The 18,167-nt window shown below is 33.2% G+C and overlaps 1 protein-coding gene across 1 annotated transcript in view; it reads right to left on the bottom strand.

Moving 5' to 3' along the window:
* Nucleotides 1–18,167, bottom strand: part of LOC149805055 (uncharacterized) — a 142,060-nt gene that overhangs the window by 76,492 nt on the left and 47,401 nt on the right. The window contains exons 19-28 of the mRNA XM_089946902.1: nucleotides 16,007–16,137; nucleotides 12,455–12,672; nucleotides 10,082–10,187; nucleotides 9,209–9,325; nucleotides 8,399–8,534; nucleotides 5,624–5,804; nucleotides 4,747–5,011; nucleotides 4,249–4,435; nucleotides 3,169–3,386; nucleotides 2,015–2,244 (exon numbers count right to left, since the gene is read on the bottom strand). Of these exons, the coding sequence (XP_089803028.1) occupies nucleotides 2,015–2,244; nucleotides 3,169–3,386; nucleotides 4,249–4,435; nucleotides 4,747–5,011; nucleotides 5,624–5,804; nucleotides 8,399–8,534; nucleotides 9,209–9,325; nucleotides 10,082–10,187; nucleotides 12,455–12,672; nucleotides 16,007–16,137 (1,789 nt within the window). The remainder of the gene's footprint in view (nucleotides 1–2,014; nucleotides 2,245–3,168; nucleotides 3,387–4,248; nucleotides 4,436–4,746; nucleotides 5,012–5,623; nucleotides 5,805–8,398; nucleotides 8,535–9,208; nucleotides 9,326–10,081; nucleotides 10,188–12,454; nucleotides 12,673–16,006; nucleotides 16,138–18,167) is intronic.

The following is an 18,167-nucleotide window of genomic DNA, read 5'->3' as shown; positions in this document are numbered from 1 at the left end:
TGGCTATGAATTCATGAATATTAACAATGACTACCGGTACATCCTATTGTATTGTGTTGACTTATATGGCTGTGAATGCACGACTATTAAAAATGACTACCGGTACATCCTATTGTATTGTGTTGACTCACATGGCTCTGAATGCATGAATATTAATGATGATTACATCCTATTGTATTGTGTTGACTTACATGGCTGTGAATGCATGAATATTAATAATGATTACATCCTATTGTATTGTGTTGACTTACATTGCTATGAATGCATGAATATTAATGATGATTACATCCTATTGTATTGTGTTGACTTCCATGGCTGTGAATGTATAAATATTAATAATGACTATATCCGATTTTATTATGCTGACTTACATGGCTGTGAATGCATGAATATTAATAATGGCTACATCCTATTGTAGTGTGTTGACTTTTATGGCTATGAATGCATGAATATTAATGATGATTACATCCTATTTTATTGTGTTGACTTCCATGGCTGTGAATGTATGAATATTAATAATGACTATATCCGATTTTATTATGCTGACTTACATGGCTGTGAATGCATGAATATTAATAATGATTACATCCTGTTTTATTGCATTGACTTCCATGACTGTGAATGTATGAATATTAATAATGACTACATCCAATTTTATTATGTTGACTTACATGGCTATGAATGCATGAATATTAGTGATGACTACATCCTATTGTAGTGTGTTGACTTTTATGGCTATGAATGCTTGAATATTAATGATGATTACATCTTATTTTATTGTGTTGACTTCCATGGCTGTGAATGTATGAATATTAATAATGATTACATCCTACTGTATTTTGTTGATGTATAAGGCAGTGAATGCATGAATATTAATAATAATTACATTCAATTGTATTGTGTTGACTTACATGGCTATGAATGCATGAATATTAATAATAACTACATCCTATTGTATTGTGTTGACTTCCATGGCTATGAATGCATGAATTTTAATAATGATTATATCCTATTGTATTTTGTTGATGTATAAGGCAGTGAATGCATGAATATTAATAATGACTACATCCTATTGTATTGTGTTGACTTACATGGCTATGAATGCAATGAATGTTAATAATGACTACATCCTATTGTATTGTGTTGACTTCCATGACTCTGAATGCATGAATATTAATGATGATTACATCCTATTGTATTGTGTTGACTTCCATGGCTATGAATGCATGAATATTAATAATGGTTACATCCTACTGTATGGTGTTGACTTACATGGCTCTGAATGCATCAATATTAATGATGATTACATCCTATTGTATTGTGTTGACTTCCATGGCAATGAATGCATGAATATTAATAATGATTACATCCTACTGTATTGTGTTGACTTCCATGGCTGTGAATGCATGAATATTAATAATGACTACATCCTATTGTATTGTGTTGACTTACATGGCTGTGAATGCATGAATATTAATAATGACTACATCCTATTGTATTGTGTTGACTTACATGACTATGAATGCATGAATATTAATAATGATTACATCCTCTTGTATTGTGTTGACTTACATGGCTCTGAATGCATGAATATTAATGATGATTACATCCTATTGTATTGTGTTGACTTCCATGGCTGTGAATGCATGATTATTAATAATGATTACATCCTATTGTATTGTGTTGACTTACATGGCTGTGAATGCATGAATATTAATAATGATCACATCGTACTGTATTGTGTTGATTTACATGGCTGTGAATGCATGATTATTAATAATGACATCCTACTGTATTGTGTTGACTTCCATGGCTGTGAATGCATGAATATTAATAATGACTACATCCTATTGTATTGTGTTGACTTACATGGCTGTGAATGCATGAATATTAATGATTTCAACAGCCAATCAAACCCAAACTTTGGGTGCATTTTATTATATTCATCTAAACATTTTAAAATGAGGGCCAAAGTTCTGCTTGTGAATTATGTTAAAGAGCCTAATAAGCTAACCTTTGTCGATGACAGATTGAAGTCTCCTCCGATATGTGACTGTATGGAGAGATACTGTCTGTCAATAAAGGATTCCATATCCACAACCTCCCATTGTATCTTCATGGCAGATCGATATACCAATGTATTGGGTCTTAGGGAACCACGTGACACAAGCTCAAGTCTTTTCGTAATGTTCGGTACTGATATATCAACAATAAATCCATTAGATGATGACTCAATATATAAACCTGAAAAAATAAACGAGCATTTATTCAAAAATTTTGAGACATGGGAAAATAAGATTTGTTTGTAAGTGTTGCGTATGCAATTGTTTAAGCATAGTTTATACACAGCAATAAGATGACCCACTCACTACCATACCCACAAAAATAGTCCATATTAATATGCATGAGCTACTCACTACCATACCCACAAAAATAGTCCATATTAATATGCATGACCCACTCACTACCATACCCACAAAAATAGTCCATATTAATATGCATGACCCACTCACTACCATACCCACAAAAATAGTCCATATTAATATGCATGAGATACTATCATAACCCACAAAAATAGTCCATATTAGTATGCATGAGCTATAATAATTCATTGCTCACCAACAAATCAAATCATTTCCAGTTGAATCATGTGTAGCACCTTTGTGCAAAGATTCTTTGTTTGGAGTGGTGAGCAATAACATATTACATTTTTACTGACCACCGCCATCACTGCCACAGCGCCTCCAGCAACAACAAAAAAACCAGGGCAAAATATACATAATAATATTTTAAAAAAATTAACTGGGCCTAGTTTATGTTGTGTAGAAACTAAATGTATTAAGTCATTTAAAAGTAATATTTTAACTGTGTTGCACTAATCAGCAGTCATCTGTAAGATGATGCACCAGTACATGAGTTTTTTCAGCAGTGTCACTGTATAAAACTTTTCTATTGTCTTTGTATAATCTGATTTACACATCCTGTGACAATAAGGACTAAGACCATGGAAATTACTATTTCAGCTGTGCCACAAGAACCTTTTGAAAAATTAAAACATAACATAGTAAATATAAAAAGATTACTCCATTACATGGTTAAGACTAAGTAGATAAGGGAAATAACTGTATGACTACTAAGGGAAGGCTACTCATATGACTATCAACATGCCTGCTTTATTATATGCTCTAATGGTTATATATATTTTCTTCCCAACAGGCAACAACTCTGTATCAGATAAACTTGGAATGGACGCCATATCAGATAGATGGAGATTTGTTGGCTGAAGGATGTCGTCTGCTCCTTTGGTTGTTCCTGCCCTCCAGACATAGTGAGATAAACCAGACTGTGAATCCCAAAATCCAAACCAGTTGGCAGCAAGAAAACTTCTAAAATTGAAAAATCAGAAGTCTAAGAATCATTTTTTACACCATTAATAACTTGGGTGTCTATAATTTAAAATATTTAAACATCACAATAATATTTGCTGGAATATAATTCAGAGAATTGGAGGAGTCTGCTAATCTGTTTTTTTTCTTCTTCAATCTTTTCCAAATAGGGATTAAGAACTTAAATATATGTATATAAAGAGAGAGAGTTACAAATATACACCAAACAGAGCAGAAAGTGCTATTCCTTAATCCTACAGGAGAATGATTGATAAGATTTACAGGATTTTTAAAGTGCAAATAAATAATATTATCATACAGGTTATATGATTTTAATAGGTACTCTACAAAGATTTGGACCCAGACCCATGAGTTACGGCACTCATCAGCTTGCATGTAATCACCAACCTCTATACCATTAGGCATTTGTGAATAGCAGACATAGCTGTATATCGACCCAGTAATTCTCATCTAAGTACACAGTGACCCAGTAAATCTCATATAAGTACACAGTCATTTTGGATTCCTATGAAAGAAATCAAGTTATCACAGATAATTACAATCATAACCAAAGCAGACAATGCTATCCCAAAAATGATGCTAAAAAGACTTCACTGAGTATGAATTAAAATTCTCCAACTTCTAAATAATATGTATAATGTGTTTGTGTAATTTTACTGCATTTTGTTATGCTATTAACTATACACTGAACAATTTATTATTGTTGTTTTCAAATCTTTTACCCATTCCATCTGTGTTTTTTTTGCACTGTCAGACTTGCCACTACTGCATGAACTGTCATACTCCATATACATTTCAAGTTTACATGAAATGGTCAAATTATGGTGTCTCATTTTCTTACCTTGATGACTGATATGCAATATCATGTCCCTCCATTCCATCCAATACCCTTCCTCTCACAGGTGGTGTGGAGTCAATTAGGACCCCATCAGATGCAACTGTTGTACATAAGTCTGCTGTATTGCAAGCAGTTACTGTGCAATAGTACATTCTGCCTTGAGCAAGTCTCAAATTTGGCACTGAAATATCTGAAAATTTATGATTGAAAATTTAACTCTTACTACATCATCCCTGGCAATTAAAAAGAAATGGAACTTTATATTCTGTATTATGTACTTCAGTCAAGTTTGTAAAGAAACAACATTTCAGCCTCTTTCATTGTTTTGCTAACAATATATTGTATTTGACCTTTGTCAGCTGTGTGAATATATTTGTAGTAATCATTTACTTCTGCCTTTTTTCTGTGTATCATGTCATAAATCAAAAATTCAAATGAATCTTTTTTCAAACTTGTAAATAATTTCCATAATTGTTCTCGTAAATTCAGATTGACACCTACCAAATCTTATTCCAACAGACTGGCGCTGAAGAATATCATCACACATAGGGCAAGTTCCAAAACTGACATAGTATTCTTTAATTGTTGTATGTGGATCAAGGAAACCTTTCCACTTTGCACTGAGCTGTGAGTAGTTTGTCTGAAAGTCAATGTCTCCTTCAGCAGAAGTTAGCCCATCTTCAGTATATCCCGCTACTGGAGGTGAAGCATCGACAATGAATGCCCATGAGGAGACAACTGTTCTCAGTCCAACTCCATTGTGGGCCTGGTTAATATCAAGTTAGAAACAAAAACAATTTAGTTTCCTACAGATTATGTTGATAAGTTAACCTTATTATTTACTGAATTAAAGATATCCTTTATGGGCATTAATGGCTATGGACTACCTGAACAAATTCATTACAACTTACACAAATTAGCCACCACAAAAATATAGATTCTGGATTCAATACTGGAAAAGTTTAAATACTTTCTAATATCAACATGTTAAGGAAGTTCAAATATAAAATGTTGATCAAAGTCTATAAACAAACTGATCATGTACATATTGGATGAACTACTAAATGGCTTGTACTCATCCATGAATAGGTATGAACTGGTTCTGAGCCTTTCTATATCCAGCATATCCTTGCAATGAAATATACAAATACATCTCATGGCTATACCACCAAGAAGATACAACATTGAATAAGTGAGATTCAGACAGTTATCAAGCCAGATGTTTAATGTTCAAGTAATTGTCCATCATAAATATGATTTTAAAGAAACAACAACCACTCAGTAATATAGCATATTTAATATCTGTGAGTTAATAACATTTAATGAACATCATGTTAAATTTACTTTTTTTTATAAAAATTCATTCAACATTTCTTACCTTTACCGACACATAGTAAGCATGTCCTTCTTTCATTGTGACATTAGAATTTTCACTCATTATGCCACATTCTGTATACACTGTTGTGGGCTGCATTATATTTTCATAACCTGGCTGAGATCCAATCGACCATTCATACTTTGAGATGCCACTTTCACAATCATAGAATAGACCAGTCCAGCTGAAAACACACAAGATGAATTCATTTTTCTTTTAACTATATTCTGAACAGATTACAGGATTTGTATAGTCTGATTCATATATCAAAGGCTGTTATACTTTAATGTCTCAAATATAGTTTCAAAATAATTATATAAATCTTTGAGACAAGATGATTGAAGCCTTAAACATACGTGGAACAAACTCATCCATGAGGAATTGAACATCAATGCCAATGACATACTCATGTATCAAAATGTATTTATCTAATTTCTCTTTCTGCTTAGACTGTCTGCCCAGTACTGTAGCCCTCTTATGTTCAGATACATAGTTTTACATGAAAGTTTTCTAAAGATAGAGTATAGTCAAAGGATATCCAAAACAGACTCATCATGAGGACTTTACTGACCAAGATAACATCAACATAAATGCCAATGACATTCTTGTGTCTGAAAATGCATTTATCAACATTTCCTTTCTGTTTTGATTTTCTGCCCATTACTACGACCCATTTATGTTCAGTTACATAAGTTTTCTAAAGATAGTGTATAGTCATATAGCACCCACCATTTATAGGCAATCACTTGGGTCCATGCTTTACATGATGATGAAATATTGTGGTAGCCCTGTAACATCCACTTCTTTGCTATAAAGCCATGATGGCTGGCTACACCTGTATAAATACTGTCTTGCTCTATTTATATTTACAGAGTCTAGAATATGGGCAGAACTAGGTCCAAGCAGTGTAAATATCTGAAGGATGTGGTTAATAATCATAATGCATGTTTGGCATGGGTGGGATGCCACTCTTGTAATACATATAAAAAATATGTGCTGTATGGATAGAGAGTCTGCAGAATTTTATACAGGAGACATGCATGCAATATTGTTTAGAACTTATCGAGACAGATGCTGCAAAACAACTAGTTCTTTATAAATGACAAATTACTTGCACAACTTAAAGGTCTAAAATTTACACTGCAGAATACAAAAGTAACAAATCAAATATACACTGTAGAATGTACATTCTAAGGATCCAGGCAGGTAACTATAAAAGTATCTAAACTATATAATTTACAGAACAATATAATTTTACTATATAGAAAAACTTTGTATCTGACAGAAAAAGCCAAGAAAAAGTTGGAAATATTATTGAAGTAATTTCTCCACATGCTTCAGAGTCGACCACAAAGAACTTCAGATGTCAGTTTTGCAAAGTCTCTGAAGACAGGGTTCCAGATAACAAAGCAAAGTAGTACCTGGCACAGATAGGATTTGGTGCCAATACCTGTGCTGAACTGAAGATCACTCTGTCTGACTGTGAACTATGTGGGCACACACATTTTTGCTTTCATAGCAACAAATTTTAGTACATAGGTGGCTATACTCCTTGAGTAACATATCTGATGAGAAGAAAAAAAAACCGCATTCTTGAATCAGGACAAACGCATTTGAATGCAAACAGAACATGATTGATATCACTTGAAGGACAATACAGACTCAAGTTTATTACTCATTACACTGATAATATCTTTGATTTGTTGTGGGTGTTATGGGTTTAGTGTCTTTTTCAGCACATGAAAGGCTATACATCTGGTATTGGAACTGAACCACTTATCCAAAGAAAGCTACTGGCAAACTTTCTCACCTATCCATGATGGCTGAGCCAGAGACTTAAACCCACATGGACAGAGGTGAGATGTCAGTCATCTGTAAAGATGAGCACCTTAGACCACTTGGTGACCTGGAGCCCCTTTTTGACGAGAATATAAATCATACACACCACTGCACTGAACTTAAATAATATCACCAAGATACAATAAAAAGTTTCAGAAAAAATGCTTCGAAGATAACTGTAATTCCATAAAAACTGAGTTTTAGTTTGCTTTGATGTAAGCGACCATAAGCCTTACATATGCAGCAATGGTAATATTGATAATATAGAGTAAAAGACAATTATATATCACAGTACTGGCATAGCCTCCAGACAAAATTCTCTCTTAACCCAAGCCAGTTAACCGGCCTGGATTGCTGTTGGAAAACAAAACACAAATCTGTCAATTATAAACAAAGAAGTTGCCAAAATAACCAGCTTTCCAATCTGTGAAAAATTACAATTTTGCTCAGCCAAAACACACACAAAAAATTGGTCACTGATGATCTTATCAATCTATATTCAGAATTTAAGCATTTGTTATGATCATTCTTTGACAAACATATAGCTGTTATGTGAATATATGCTGATTATTTGCCATACACAATTAAAGATGTGTACCTTTTCATAAAGATTACCTCAGTCTGAAGGATCACTTATATCAATGAAAAACTGTAACCAATGAGCATGTGGATCAAAGTAAATGAAAACGTTATGTACAGCTAGCTGAAATGTAATCTTAAAGAGTGTGATTTGGTAGAAATAATGAATAAAGCAAAGTCTGCATCTAATATTTTTGGGATTAAACAAGGACAAAAGTGGTGCTAAGCATGATTTGCACTGTGTAAGTACCGTAAGTCTGGTCTTGCAGGTAAACCTAAATGTCAATTTTGTTGTTGATGACATACACTTTAGTTAGCAAACTTTTAATTCAAACTGTTTTGAATAAATGATCTACATACCATGGATTCAAAGATGATACAGATGTTATATGTCTCCCATTAATTGATATTTTCTTGTCTGTTCTAATTGGGGGACTTGTGTCCACTATCACAGGCAAGGAAACAGATATACTTGTGTGATCTACATGATCATACCCTGTAAAAAATGTAAACACGGGATTAATTGAAATAAATTAATATACAACTGTAAAACTATCATGTAAAAAATCTTTTTATATTCTTTCCCTGCTCTTGTAAACTAATTTTGATCAGAAAAACTGTGTGGTTATTTAGATAATTTCCACAGTTTGGTGTTCTTTGAAAGAATATTCTTTTTTTAAACTGATTGTCCAAAACTTATATTGTGTATAATAATGGATAATACATCTGTTTAAATTTGGAGGGTCATTCAGGCCAAGAATTGTATTTAATTTTTTTTAATTACAATTAGCATTTTACTCTTATTGTGCTGTATAACATCAATGTGGTTCGTACTTAAAGTCGTAAATAGACCTAATGTTATGCAGACGCCTCATCTCATAATTACAGGCTCGATAATTTAATTTAAATTGATACTATCAGCCACTTCTTAAACAAACTTGTTTAGCTATTTCTCAATTTGTTTTTTTTATTTTTTTATTCAAAGGGTGTATCAGCAAAGAAGGATAATTTCATCCATGGGGATAAATAATTATTTTGAATAGTGACTTCTAATTTCTTCTGTCCTATCTTCTAACTGAAGCAGTGCATAGTATCTGTTTATTTTTTCTTAGTGTCAGTTTGTAATGATACAGATATAAGGGTAAAATTGCACGAAGTACAGAATGCTACCTTTCACCGACACATGGTATGCATGTCCATTCTGTAATCTCAGGTTATGGAATGTCACATGATTAACTAATCCCACATCCTTATAAGTCAAAACGTCAACACCATAAGGAGAAGTTCCTGAAAGAAATAAGACAAATATTGAACATTTAATATGATTATTTTCTTTATAAATTTCATTTTTATCTGGTGCCTTTTAGTGCATTTGCAAGATGATCAATACCCAGTGGTGATGAAAACAAACCAAGTGGTTGAAACAGGTCACAATTACCTTTGCCTCTGAAATGGTGATGCTCTACTTCTCAGAATGTATATTGATGTCTAGATTAATGACCATTCAAGCACCATGGTACACAGTGTCACCCATGAACTTCTAAGGTGTACATAACCAATTAGGTATCAAATGTACAAATTGGTGCCATGGTACAAACTACATTGTTTGAGAAACTTGCCAAAGACTGAAAGTATGCATGATCACTGGGATGCAAAAAGTAGGTCGGTATTGTGTTTTAGATGCACACATGTTATGTATCTATTTTCATGTCAGTACAAGCAAAAATGTTCCAGAAAAACCTAAAAGTAAAAAGTGTAATGATTAGTGGAGCATGAAATGTTGGTCACTGTTACATCTTTTGATATGGTGGTTTAGCACTTCTCTGAATCTATGCATATTTCATGACTATGCAAACAATAATGTCCAAGACAGTGAATGATACATAATAGGTGTAAATTTGCTAACATCATCAATGCTGCCATTGTTGATGGATTACTACAACACCTGGAATATATTATAGGCTCTATACCATTTTGTGCAGGCAATCAAAAAAGTCATTTGATAAAGGATGCACTCTGCATCAAACAATAAATTGTTCATACCTATAGCAACTTCGTACTTTTGCATGCCAGAAGAATGTACATGGAATCCCTGCTCCTCGATATCCACAAAGGAGTTCCAGCTGATTGACATATCTGACTGAGAACTCTGGAAAGTAAATTAGAAATTTAATAAGTAGCTACAATTTCACCATAAAATCCACAATCATAATGGAAGCTTCATACCCCAAAGAGAGTCAACTCAAATGTTGATCACTACATTTTAGTTAGATGTATATAGCTGTTTCATTTACTTTGATCTAACTCAAATGTAGTCTAGAAGAATGTGATTTGGTAAAAACAATGAATAAAGCCAATCTGCATCTGATATTCTGGGGAATAAACAAGGATATAAGTGATGCAAAGCATGATATGCACTACATAACTACTGCACATTATAGTACAAGTCTCTTGGGTACACTCTAACCAGTCCATGAATTATGCAGTCATTGTTTACCAATATTTTATTTCTTGTTAGTGAAAAAAAAATATCCACATGCAAAATAATAACAAAGACAAAAACAATCATAGTTTTTTATAATAGTTTTTTATGTGGTTATATAAGATCTGGTCACGGCTATGTGACTTGTGTCGATCTTGGCAAGTTTGTCTGGACAGTTTTTAGTCTTTAAGTGTTGAGATACCAAATATGCCTTATATTAACATGCATATATGTCTTGGGACCCCCCAAAACATTATTTTTCATGTCTCATGATCTACAGTCATTAGAGGATATGAAATATAAGAATTATTGTATCTTGTGGGTTTTTAAAAAATACAACCCAAGATGAATGTTGCGGTTTCAAGCTACAGATGATGCTTGATATACATCATAGATGCATTCCTGAGGTTATTGATTAAATTGAATGTAATTTCTCCATAGGATACTTGTAAATTATAGAAGTTCTTGGGCAAATTATATATACATCATGGTTTTCAAATAATGATTATTGAAGTGTAGGATCACTAATATCACTGAAACTCATGAGTTACTTTTTTTCAGTGATATTAGTGATCCTACAAAGTGATGTAATCTATATGAATAAGGTACAGATGTTTAACTGTATAAAGCACATCACCTTCATATATTCACATAAGTGTCACATGTTTGTGGAAACAATCATAATATAGATAAACATTATGAATAAAGTTTGACTAAGATCACCATCAATCCATTTTAGTTTTGTATTTCGGTTTAACAAAATCATGATTCTCTACCCAATGACAAGCTGCACGGATTGGCATCTCCTTCACTGATAATTTCGGATTTGTCATTTGATTTCCAACACCACTGCAGGCCAGTTCATTGTTTAAATCCTGAAACTGGCTTTGGAATTCTGTCTGGTGTTTACACAGGTACTTCTATGTGTAATTGCCTTTTCTCCATAATATTAGCAGGATTGCCATAGCTGTGTAAATTATACTTATTTACGGTCACTGACATCAAAGCAAACTACAACTGAATTGTTACATTATTCCAACTACTTTCAAAGCATTATGTCTGAAACTCTTTATTGTATTTTAGAGACATTATTAAAGTATAGTGCAGTTGTGCCTATGATTCAAATTCAAGGGATGTACTTCATTCAGTGCAAGTTAATGTTTTCATGCAGTGATGCCATGATATTTTAATGCTCACTAAATGCAAGTGCTGAACCAAACTAGGACTACATTTCACCATTCACACTTTAAAGGAAAAATATATAATTACAGGTGCAATGATACAAGATTCCAATGCAATGATGCATAAACAAACAATAGTAACCTAGAGGCAAAAGTGAGAAGTTAATGCTATACATGTATATGCATACAGCAATCCATTAATGATCAAAGCTTGTCATCATCTAATCAAATTATACATATGTGAATTAGGTAGAAATAATAAGAAAACAGGACAATTAAATACAATGATTAACTTTTCAAACAAATCATATTAATTTATAACATTTCCATATATTAATTCATGATTAACAACCATTAAGTCATTTTTTTTCTTGTTTTTATATATTTTTAAGATTTATAAAAATTCATAGATCAATTAGGAGAATACAAATGCCAAAAGTATCCCAAGACTTAATACACAACATAATTGCTATAATTTTATGTCCAAACATTTATAGGTCAAATAGAATGCTTTTGAAAATAATTATGGTTGTCCCAAGTCTTAGAGTGTCGTAAGACTAATAGTCAGTATAGTATATAGTATATATAATGTTGCCCTAGCATAACTATACACATAGGACTTTTTCACAATTGCATTGTCTATGATACATTGTATTCTCTGACTATATTTTGGCACAGTAATTGAATCTGTGACTTTTAAATAACAGACTAAGCAAACTGTTTTTAAATTACTGATATCCATGAAGCTATTACCTGATATTTTGTATCTTTTGTTGGCCCTATCCACACAGAATTTTTCAGTGGTGGTGTGAGATCTACGGTGAGTCCATCACTACAGCTGCTTATATTAGGGAGTAACCTTGTCCATTTTTCATATAACATTTCTGTTTCATCAGCATGTATACAGACTATGTAACGTTTCCCATGTTGAATAACACCATCATCAAAGAGAGCATTCACATATTCTTTATCTGTAACATAAAGAAAACAATTGTAAATATTAGAAAATAAAAAAGTAAATTTAAAAAAAACAACATATTTAACAACTTTTAAAAAAAATTAAAACTTTGCAAAAAGAATTAAAAGCACAGCAAATTATTTTATAAAAACATTTAAAAACTGAGTAAAAATATGAACAAATTCTTGAAAAATGGGAAAAATTCAAAGAAGCAACAACAAACAATGTTATTTCAATTTTAACAAGGTCAGAACAATTGTAAACAATAATTACAAATTTTAAATTTCTAGATAAAGAATGTAAAAATATTTTTAAGAAGTCAAAGGTTCTAAAGTGTTTGAAAAATTGCAAAAAGTAAACAAGGATTGCAACAATAATGAAACTGTAAACAAATTAACAAATAAATTTCATTAAAAAATGTAACTGTAAAAACTTTTAAATTATAAATATTAGGAAAATGTTTAATTTAAACATTCAAAAGAAAATTTGAACAAATTAACTTTTAAAAATAATAAATTTGAACTTCATAAAAAAAAAATAAACATAAAAAATGTAAAAGCAAATAAAACAAAATTGAAAAAATGAATTGTGCTATGAGGGAGAGGTCAAGTGCTAATTCATACATATATAGCTACCAACATTACAAAGATAATAATGGAAGAAGTAGCTTATATACTTAAATTTACAATCCAATATACCATTATTCATGGAGTGTAGGGTACTTAAGTTTTGATCTGAATACACAGACAATAACACAGTAGACATCTGGACCTTATAGTAACTGATCATGGGTAGCTCACATACTTAGACCTACTGTCAATACTCCAAAGCACATACAAAGCATTGCTTCATATAATTATATTTACTATCCAAAATATCATTACACTTGCAGAGGGATGAGGGTTATCTAATACACTTAGGCTTAATTGCAAATATCCCATTATATATACAAGGAGAAGGGGCAGATCATATACTTACATTTACCACCTAATAAACTGGTACCATCACACTTAAAAAGGGAAGGGTAAGAGAATATTTTTGTGATAATTTTTCCCATACACTTACTCTCATACATACACACTATGAGGATGGAAATTCTAAGATGGGTGGACAAAAAAGACATACAGGCAAAGTCAGATATAATTATGACTTTTTATTTTTACAATCCAATATCCACACATGCAAACAAATTAATAAAGGAAAGTAGGGTGTATGAAAATGGTCATTAACACATGTTGTTAAAAACAAACACCTATACATACAAAAAAAAAGAAAAGAAAAGCAGAGCAGGAAAAAGGGATAGGTTTGGGTTATAACACCTAAAAATGGACAAACAAGAACACATCCTTATTAACAAAATATTCTTTATTAAGAAACAAACACAAAATAATAACAAGAAATTAAAAAATTATAACAATTTTAAATTGAAAAAAGTGTAAAAATATTCTAACTTGTTAAAAAAAATCAAGCATTTAGAATATTTTTAAGAACTCAAATTATTCTAATTTTGGGGTGCAAAATTACCAGTTTAGCAAATAAGATTTTAAAATTAAGTTAAAAATTGAAAATGAAAAAAATCTATATTTTATTTTTAACTTTAAAGTATTGCAAACATATCTTGCTGTTAAAAATAATTAAACAAATTAAAAATTTAAAAAATTAAAAATGTTAATAAAATTAACTGAAAAACAAATAAACAATGAAATATTTCTAAACATAAAAATGTTAAAATTACATAATCTTAAAACTTCTCTTTCTGGGTCTGCATAATGGTATGTGTGATGGTATATAGATGTGTGTGTGTGTTTATCCTATTAATAATAATAGGGGGCCCCGAGTGGCCGAGTGGTCTAAAGAACTCTCTGTTACGGATCACTGCCATCTCACCTCTGTCTGCGTGGGTTCGAGTCTCAGATTTGGCTAATGTGGGTATGTGAGAAAGCTTCCCAGTAGCTTCTCATGGGTCGGTGGTTCTTTCTGGGGTTTTCCTGGGTACTTCCTCCACCATTAATACTTGCCGCCATGTATAGCCTATCGTGTGCTGAAAAATGGCATTAAACCCTACAACAACAACATTAATAATAATAAACAGATCAAGACATCATTTTCACATTTGTTTCTTATTTTCTCATGAATTACAAATCACACTGAAATTTCAATCTTATCACAATGCTCTGATATCCTTCCTCGTGACATGCAAAACATTCGTCTTGGCTTTTGTTCTGAAACCTAGTTTCACCATTCTTAGGAAGGAGCCCTAAGTGGAAAATTGGTCTAAAGCGATCTCTGTTATGGATCACTGCCATCTGACCTCTGTCTGCGTGGGTTTGAGTCTCAGATTCTGCCAATGTGGGTATGTGAGAAAGCTTGCCTGTAGCTTCTCGTGGGTCGGTGGTTTTTCCCTGGGTTTTCCCGGGTTCTTCCTCCACCATTAATACTGGATGCCATGCATAGCCTATCGTGTGCTGAAAAATAGCATAAAACCCCACAACAACAACAACAACCATTCTTAGGATAACAGGTTCCCTTTTTTTGACACTGTCCTTTCTCCTAATAGACATAGTAAGTATATTCAATGTTGTTTTGGAGTAATGGCAAGTTTCCTGACTGGTCTTGTTGGTATTTTTGAATAACTTTCGATAAATTTTCTCAGCAGCATTTTATCACTGTTCTTCTATGTCAAAAGGACTTAAACTTTTGGTGGAACTAAATGATATTACCATCTTATGTCTGGACTCTATACAGTGCAAGAGAGTACATGAAATAAAAGTATACCATGAGCTAATGTTATCAATCAAAAAATGACTGCAAAAAAAAATCTGAGGTACAAAAGTCAAGCCACCACTGACTTGCTGTGTTAGTATTAAGAATAATCTTGTCAATTTTAATAAAATACTTTAGAATTTGTTTCTCAGTAACATTCCATTTTAGATCAATTTCAGCCAGGGCCATTTTACTAAAATATTCCTGTTTTTTATCTCTACTAAATGCTGCTTTAGTTTTGGAATTTCAATGTGACCTTTAGTCTCTGTCCAAAAGCAGCCATAATGGATCTCTGAGTGTCAACATGTTCAAACCACTCCTTCACCATTTTAAATTGCCACTGTACCCTGACTTGCCCTCAAGTTACATTTCCATTGTACCCAAGTTTCCCCAATGCTAAATTTCCCATATTTGATCTATTGCTATACTCCAATGTTAAATTCCCCCTGTGGCCATAATGGCCCACAATGTTACATCTATAGCCATTTTTATTACATACCAAATTCATTCAAGCTGGATATCATGGTCATAGCTGCAAACTCTTAGTACAAAAAACTAATTTTAATCAGGGAATACAAACATACCTGTTGTTCCACACTGCAGAGCATGTGGATGGGAGCAAGGATCATCAAAATACAGTTCTTGTGTTGTGTTGTAAAACACACTTGGATCCAGTATGGTTTCCTCAATAACTGCCCATTTATACTCTGTATACCTTGAAATTGAAGTAAATACCATCTACAGCCAATAACTAAATATTTTATAAAGCAACTGAATGACAAATGTTTTTATTTGTAAATAATCGGACACATTTGAAGCTTTTTCCAGCCCACCACCACATTTTAATAAACTTAGACTGCGTAAATATGCTTGTTGACCTTAAAACAATGAATCAAAGACAATATGTCAACTAAAGGTTAATGAAAACAGTACACAGAAACTGATTATATATAAAATGTTCATACGGTTCGATTGAGAACCTAAGACCCATGCTGCTCAGAATATATGTATAAAGTCTAATAAATTACACTGGACAACAAATTTTTACAAAAGTCATGTTACTGAAATAAAATTAGTCAATTCTTATCAATTTTTATGTGCTGAACACGAATATGACAGTCAAATTGCAAAATTGGCTCTAGTTTTTTTGTAATCTGCAAGAAATTAATGTTTACATAACGAAATGCATTCCAATAGTAAAAGGTCAACTGTAATAGCCTACCTATAAAAAATCAAGTCATTGACTACATCTTAGATTTCTTCGCCTGTCTCTTGTACAGCTGTTCGGGAGCATCTCTGAGGAGTGTCCAGCAGTAGTCAGCCAGCATTGTAGTGGACCATTTTCCCTGGTATCTTTGTTCCATTGTTGCGATATCTTGATGAAAACGTTCGCCGTGTTCATCACTAACAATACCACAGTTGCTAGGAAAGAAATCCAAATGGGAATGAAGGAAGTGAATCTTTAGAGACATATTGCAGCCAAGTTTCTTATACTTCATCCACATGTCTTCTACTAGTTCCTTATAGTTTTCTGCCCTAACATTTCCGAGGAAGTTTGTAGAAACTAGGCGAAAAGCATTCCATGCTTGTTTCGCGTCACCTTCCAGCAAGTTGTTGAACCGGTCATCTTTGAAAAGCTCTCGAATCTGAGGACCCACAAAAACTCCCTCTTTAATCTTTGCTTCGCTGAGTCGAGGGAATTTTTCATGCAGGTATCGGAATGCTGGCAAAGTCCGGTCAATGGCTTTCACGAAGTTCTTCATCAAACCTAGTTTGATGTGAAGGGGTGGTAGCAAGATTTTCTGAGCCTCAACCAGAGCTGGGTGTTGGATATTCTTCTCTCCAATGGCTACATTCTGCCTGTGAGTCCATTCCTTCCTCATGTAGTGCATTTCCCTTGCTCGGCTATCCCACTCGCATAAGAAACACATGTATTTTGTATATCCTTGCTGCAGTCCCATTAAAAGGGCAACTACCTTCAAATCACCACAGAGGTGCCAGCTGTACTTGTTATACTCAATGGAATTCAGTAGCTGCCTTAAGTTATCGTATGTCTCTTTCATGTGGACAGCATATGCTACTGGAATAGATGGAAGAATGTTTCCATTGTGCAAAAGCACAGCCTTGAGACTCAGTTTCGAAGAGTCCACAAATAGTCTCCATTCTTGTGGGTCATGAGTGATTTTTAAAGCATTCATGAGGCCCTCAATATCGGAACAGAATATCAGATTACTTTCCTTTCTGAAGAAAGGCTCCAATTGCTGGTGGCGCTTTCGATATGCAGTAATTGTGACATCTTCTTCTAGAAGATTCCATTGTTGGAGTCTTGATCCTAGCAATTCTGCCTTGTTCTTTGATAAGTCCAAATCACGAATCAGGTCATTTAGTTCTTCCTGTGTTATTCTGTGTGGGGTTGATGATGCACCACAGTGAAAATCTGGATCACTGCATGCTGATGGACCAGGAGAAGAACAGGTCGACTCACCTTTGTCTTCGTCAGATGAATCAAGAGAATATTCTGCTGGAGGTTCTGGAATAGGAAGTCCCTCACCATGTGGAACTGGTCTCAATGCAGACGGAATGTTTGGGTAGACTATTCTCGACTTCTTTCGCTTCGTTATTCCGCCGGAAAGAGGAGGAACCAAGCAGAAGTAACAGTCATTTAGGTGGTTGCTTGGCTCTCTCCACACCATTGGGACTGCAAACGGCATTGATGACCTTTTGCAATTCAACCACTGTGAAAGC

Source organism: Sinohyriopsis cumingii, chromosome 2 (genome assembly GCF_028554795.1).
Source record: "Sinohyriopsis cumingii isolate HCF-2022 chromosome 2, ASM2855479v2, whole genome shotgun sequence".
Taxonomy (NCBI): Eukaryota; Metazoa; Mollusca; class Bivalvia; order Unionida; family Unionidae; genus Sinohyriopsis; species Sinohyriopsis cumingii.
This window is presented reverse-complemented; position numbering and strand designations above follow the sequence as displayed.